Source organism: Carex rostrata, chromosome 3 (genome assembly GCF_964058835.1).
Source record: "Carex rostrata chromosome 3, lpCarRost1.2, whole genome shotgun sequence".
Taxonomy (NCBI): domain Eukaryota; kingdom Viridiplantae; phylum Streptophyta; class Magnoliopsida; order Poales; family Cyperaceae; genus Carex; species Carex rostrata.
The window spans coordinates 13,274,246-13,280,724 of NC_135920.1; the positions used below are offsets into that span (position 1 = coordinate 13,274,246).

General features: G+C 35.4%; 1 protein-coding gene across 1 annotated transcript; it reads left to right on the forward strand.

The window, feature by feature from the left end:
* The first annotated feature begins 4,014 nt into the window (after positions 1–4,014).
* On the forward strand, positions 4,015–5,587 carry LOC144551603 (zinc finger protein ZAT9-like). The gene has a single exon (XM_078299635.1). The coding sequence runs from the start codon at positions 4,232–4,234 to the stop codon at positions 5,225–5,227; it is 996 nt and encodes a 331-aa protein (XP_078155761.1). The 5' UTR covers positions 4,015–4,231; the 3' UTR covers positions 5,228–5,587.
* Positions 5,588–6,479: the final 892 nt, after the last annotated feature.

Consider the following 6,479-nt stretch of genomic DNA (forward strand, 5'->3'; position numbering starts at 1 on the left):
GTAAAATTCACTGATTATATGTTTTGCAATTTATTCAAACAACACAGAAGATTGCTTACAACAATAACATGCATATTACAATAGCCTCACTTATTATAATATTAGACTAATAAATCGCGAACTTAGTAAAGTGACACAAGTTCTGTCTTTTTACAAAGAGGTCGCATGTTCAATTCTCGAGAGTGATATTTTAAAAATATTGAAGTGTACCGAAATTAATAAAAATAAATAAATTATATTAGATTAAATACTAGGTCGGAATCATAGTCACAAGATTCACGAATTAAACCTAAATAATTCGTTTTTTTTTGTGATGCCGAACCGAACGCCGAATTATTCAGTTGACCGAATTAAACCCAAATAATTCGCGAATTTTATAATTTTTTTTTAATTTTATGAATTATTCATGATTTTTTCCATAACATTATTTTTTTCTTTTTTTTTCTCTTGCAGGAATGAGATCTCTGATCTGAATAATTCCTAAATTATACTTGAATTATTCCCGAATCACGAATTTTTGATCCCGTCGAACCGAACCGGATAATTCATTTGTCAGATCAGAGTGCATATGATTGACCCTAAACCAATGTGTAGTCCGATTATAGGTTCGATCCAATTTTGGTAATCGAACATCTGAGTTGAATGACACGTTACATCATTTGTTTGGAGGAAAAAAATGAGTAGATGATGTAATTTTAATAGCTTAACAATTTAATCCTTAATCTTAATACAATTCGGTCACAAGCGCATGACCTTATCGTTTAGTAATTTGGGTATCGAACCACAGAGAGGTATTGTAAGTACTGATTTACCAGTTTTCAATAATCTAGATAATCCAATATTGAGTGATTTTTTTTATAAACTGCGGGATGAATTATAAACTGATGCAAACTAAATTCCAGAACCTCAGCTTGAATTTCAGACAGAATGCAGGATGAATTATCTTAATGCAACTTAAATTAACATAATGCAGATTGAATTCCAGAAACAGTAAATGATGAGAGAAATCAAAGGAAATGAATATCTAGGGTTATGGTTTCACTATGATATTTTTAATTATGTATTTCTAATTATTTTTTTAATATTTGGGTTGCAATTGTTGAGGGAGTGTTATCCTAAGGTAAATGTTTATCCACTTTCGCGGTTTCGCACTGTATCTAGATTAAATAGGTCTCCTACGTTTGTGGCTTACCAGTTTTAATCTAAACCCATTAAGCTATTTGATAACCCATGTTTTTTTCCAAAAGTTTTTTGGACTACTTTTGTAGCTCTGAGTACTTAAGTTTGTTTATGTTGTTATAGTAATTCAATTTCTTCTTTCGGTCCATCACCAAATTTATCTAGTATTGTTTGCATAACTATCGCTATTTTAAAAAGTACTTCTAATATAAATTTCTTCTTTCGGTCTCAATTTATTAGCGATCCCTTAATAAAATAAGAAATAACTAAACAAATCATTCAAGCATTCATAAACAAATCAACATCACAACCACAAATAAAATTCAAACAACTAAATTAACATAACAAAAGTATCAAGCTACTCTCATATCTCTAGATAAAATGTTTAGCCAAACATACTTTCAACACAAGTATAGGTCATATTTAATTTCAATAAAATCAGAAAAATAAAATAAGAAGGAAAATTAAAACCTCTCTTAGTCAAATATGACTCTTCCTTTGCTTTCGGTTTGCCTCTGACCGAGTCTCCAATCTTTGATTTCCTCTAGTCGAACTCTCCCAAATATTCAAGGTGTTCAAATAAGAAAAAATATGCTAAAGTTCCGATCCCCAAATTTTTGTCCAAAGGCGAAATATATCCCCTCGCTAAAATTCAAAACTTTGGTAACAAATTAAATGGGCCGTATCAGCCAGCAATGCAAATATAATCAAAATGCCTTAATTTGACCAGCTTAAATTGGAAACAAATATACGCCAGCCAAGTTGATAAATTGGTAAGAATTCAAAAACATCAAGGTGATTAATGTCTGGCTATAGACTCTGAAATCTCTTAATTAGTCGAATTCAAATATTGATCCCCTCCATTTATTTCTCCGTTCGGCTTGACATTATCGATTTTCTGTACACATGCAAATCGTGCGGTTTCGTGCTTCAATTCTGTAATAATTAACAACTTGCGCAGTATCTTATGTCTCGGCTAACATTAATTAAAACTGAACAAAATGATAAATAAAATACAATAAAATATGATAATTATAACCAATTTTGAACTCAACCGTGTGTGTCAAATAATGCATTAAATCATGTTTCATCAGTAGACAGCTGTAATATATACTTGCGTTTGACCCTTGAGTATGAATTATGTTGAAAAAAAAGTCAGACGAAAAAATACATGCCTCGAAGGTGTGAAATGTTCGTTAGTGATCCATGTTCTGGCTGTCTGCGTTTCTTTCATTATAGTTGTCGCATTTTTTTTATTTTTTATTTTTTAACTTTTGACATGTTCAAACGCTACAAATCTGCGATAACATAAAAAGATAGTGGCATTCTTTTTTCTTTTTCTTTTTCCTTTTGGCTAAACATTAAATTGAGTATGGATTTTGCTCAAAATATTTACAAATTGTCATTAGACCGATCGTTTTTGAGAGTTTTACTCAGATTATTTTATTTTTGTTTATTTTAGCACAAATTAAACTTAGTAAGAGAATCAAACTCTGAGCTCAGTTATCATTGACGAAAAAAAATATTGTATGACTTTTGGAAAAACCAACAATGTAGATCGGTCCGTACATTGAATTTTTATCTGTTTTCAAAGTCTAAATAATTAATCTGAACCGTTCAGCATTATTATTATATAAAAATATACTTAGAGATCAAATTTTATATTTTTTTGAATTTTTTTTTACTATTTTTTTAGACAATTAGAAGATCACTTGATTAAAAAATTCTGGATCATCCGAGAATAGTGATTTTCTACCTACATAAAAAAAGTAAAAAAAAAGTTTCAAAAAATATAAAATTTGATCTCCAATTATATTTCATGATAATAATATTGAACAATTTGGATTAATTATTTGAACTTTAAAAATAAAGATAAGAATTCAATGTACAAACCGATTCGTACATTGCAATGTATCATAGCCTCATTCCAATTCTATTTATTATGTCCCTTTTTTTAAATTCCAAATCACATCTTTATTATTAAAGCTTACAATATTTCGCGATATCTTTATCAATCACCTCAATTAATGTGTAAATCATAATCTCCATGATATACACTTTCTAAAAAAAAAAAGTATTACCGTGGTATGGTACATTGGTATTCGAAATATACCGTCTACTTTTTATTATGTAATTAAACTTATTTTAAGATTTGTTGTCTTAAATTCATGATTTAAATTATTTCAGTAGTCATTTAGGTTGATGTTTGTTACAGCCAATGCTATCTGTATTTGTCTAAATTGAGATCGTCTCACAGCATTCTGGTAATTATAATATTCTCTTTCCTGTGTGCGAGAATAATGGCTATATTTATCAAAAAAATCAGGCGGAGACAGTTATCACATTTCTCATGTTTTCTGGCAAGCATACGAGATAAAGCAGCGTCTTTCCATTTGGTAAGAAAATTCGAGCGGCACCAAAGGCATTTTTCGCCAAACGACAGTGCCAGCACAAACACCACCATACCAATTTGTCTCGAGAAATTACCTTTTAAACCTCCCTTCAAGCGTACCCGTTATAAAAGTCTATCACAGTTAATGTGAATTTAATATATGGTCGTGGTGCATATTTTTCCCGACACAATTTGGGAATGGAACTCCACAGCACGTCTTGGACGCAAGACTCTCCACTTTTGGAATATTGTACTAATAATTATAATAAAATCGATTTAATTTCCTATTAAGTTTTAGTTTAATAAACAATTAAACCCCTGTTGTCAAAGAAAGAAATATTCCAAGCTGAATTAATCCGAAATTAGATCTTAAAAATTATGTGCTAAGCAACTCTTTTCCGTTTCTAATCCCACCAATTCTGCTATTCACTTCCCATCTCTCTCTCTCTTCCTCTATCTCTGCTTTGGTGTGGTGGAAGGATGCTTGTCACCTACTCCTTGTTAGCGCTTGCTAGTTACTACCTCCCCCCTCTCTCTCTCTCTGGTAGAAAACCCACCAAAAATTAGACAAGAAAAGTAAAGATAAAGCAACTTCCCACTCCGCTAGATATCTTATTATACCTTTCTCTGCTCGTAAGATCGGTTTTCTTCTGCGCGCTAATGGAGATGAAGCACACATGCAAGCTGTGCTCTCGCCACTTCTCCAACGGCCGCGCGCTCGGTGGCCACATGCGATCCCACGTCATCTCTGCTGGAGGAAGTGGCGTTGCCTCCACCGCCTCCGACTCCGCCTCCTCAGGAGATGAACAGAAACCTCAACCTGCCACCCCTGCCTCCTACGTGCTCAGAGAGAATCCGAAGAGGAGCATTAAGTTCACTGATCCAGAATACTTCTCCTCTTCATTTCTAGCACCAGTGGATCATGGTGAGTCGTCTATTGTGCAGGATCAAGAGAGCGACATCGAGTCGTCGCCTCGTGCCGGTGCCGGGGGTGGTGCCACCGCTCGCCGTGTGCGATCAAAACGACGGCGCCGCTCATCTCCTCCTTCTCCTCCAATTGATTTCGAGCCGGCGAGCTCTGTCTCTGATGCCACACCTGAGGAGGACGTCGCTGTCTCTTTGATCATGCTTTCTCGTGACAGCTGGAACCCCAAACCCGACCCGGAACCCACTTCTACTCCTGAACCTGATAACGGATCCAACAAGGCCAGGACCCGCTTCGAGTGCAACATGTGCAAGAAGGTATTCAGATCGTTCCAGGCGCTTGGGGGCCACCGAGCAGGCTACAAAAATGGTAAAGTGAGGTGTGTGGGGTTGTCAGGCGAGAAACCAAGCACGGTCATTAATGGATTCGAATCAGATTCTTTAATCAATGACAATGTGCATGGTCCGAAGGCAAGTCTCCACCCGTGCCCGTTCTGCCCTAAGATGTTCAGCTCTGGCCAGGCACTAGGAGGCCATAAGAAGTCACACATGAAAAGCTCACATGACAATGGTAATGTTATCTCTAGTGATGCTATTGTTAACAGTGTACCCGCTTCATCTTCGTCTTCTCCGGTTGGTTTTATTGATCTTAACTTGCCGGCACCAGTTGAGGATGAGTTTGAGATGTCGGCTGTTTATGATGCCGAGTTCGATCAAATTAAGATGGCTTGAAATTCAGTTCAAGACATGGAGGTGAATTGAGGTAAGAGTAGATAATAAGCAAAGAAAAAGTGAAGCTTAAAGAAAGAAAGAGAAAGGAAGAGTGATTCTTTTTTAGTAGTGATTTTTTATAATTCTTAGTTAGTAGTATTTGGTAAAAGCTTAAGCAACAATCTCTTTATCAAATTTTTTTTTTCTTGTTCAATGCTTAGAGTTCTTGTAACTAAGCAGGTGATGTACTAATTAACAGTAGTGGAGCTCCTGCTTCCTCTTTGCATTTGGTTATACTACTGTAACTCGAGTTACAGTTGCTGCTTCCCAACTTCCGAGCAAAAGTCATAAGCTCGGTTCAGTGCAAGAATTATTGAATTGCATTTCTTTTTTATTTTGAAATGATTTTTAAGCTCAATTTCTGCTTTATGTTTTGTTTCAAGCTTCCAGTCCAGCTGTTTACCAACTGTCTCTGCCGTCTCGTCTCCTGCTTGGACCTTACACCAATTTCTTTAATATTCCTTGACATTTATATGCCATTATTATTGCATTTGTAATTAAGTACTAAGGTTATATGAGATGAGAGTGTCGATCATATGATTCATATCAGCCGCTCTGCTTCTGTTCATAGTTGTTAGTTTTGTTATTACTTAATAGTTAATACTCCGCTGTTGCTTGTACTTTTGTCCTTGAAGCTTTTTCTCTTTCCAGCAGTTGATTCAGTCATCTCCAGTTTTGTATATCCGGTAGAGATCCCGTCTTATTATTATTATAATCACTTCACATTAAGGACCGTCCAGTTCGGATATTACTGGAGAATAGTATATCATTCAGAATAGCAAAACCTCGCTATCTTTGGCTGCTTTTGGAAAACAGAGGCTACAGAAGTATGAGATGCTTCCCAATTAAGCTTCCACGTCTCAGCATCTTTGGCTTGTTTTGGACATTTTTTTTCTTTGATTATTTACTTATTTTAGCTAATGGTGAATTACTGTACCAAATGTAAATGTGTGTTGATGGTTTTGGTTGTCCGAAATTTACCTCGTCCGTGTTAACTACCGCTTAGGCGTTGGGTCATAGATTAGATTAGAATCCGAAGGAAAGGTTAGTAGCAAGTAGCTGGATGGGTCCAGTCAAAACGTAATCTGCGCGCCAGTCGATTGATTTCTCTCCAGTACTGAACACCGGTTTTCTCCATTCATTTTAGGGGACCAACTGCTGATTCTTTTTTTCCCCGCTGTATTCTACCTTGACGACTAGGAATTAGTAAGAA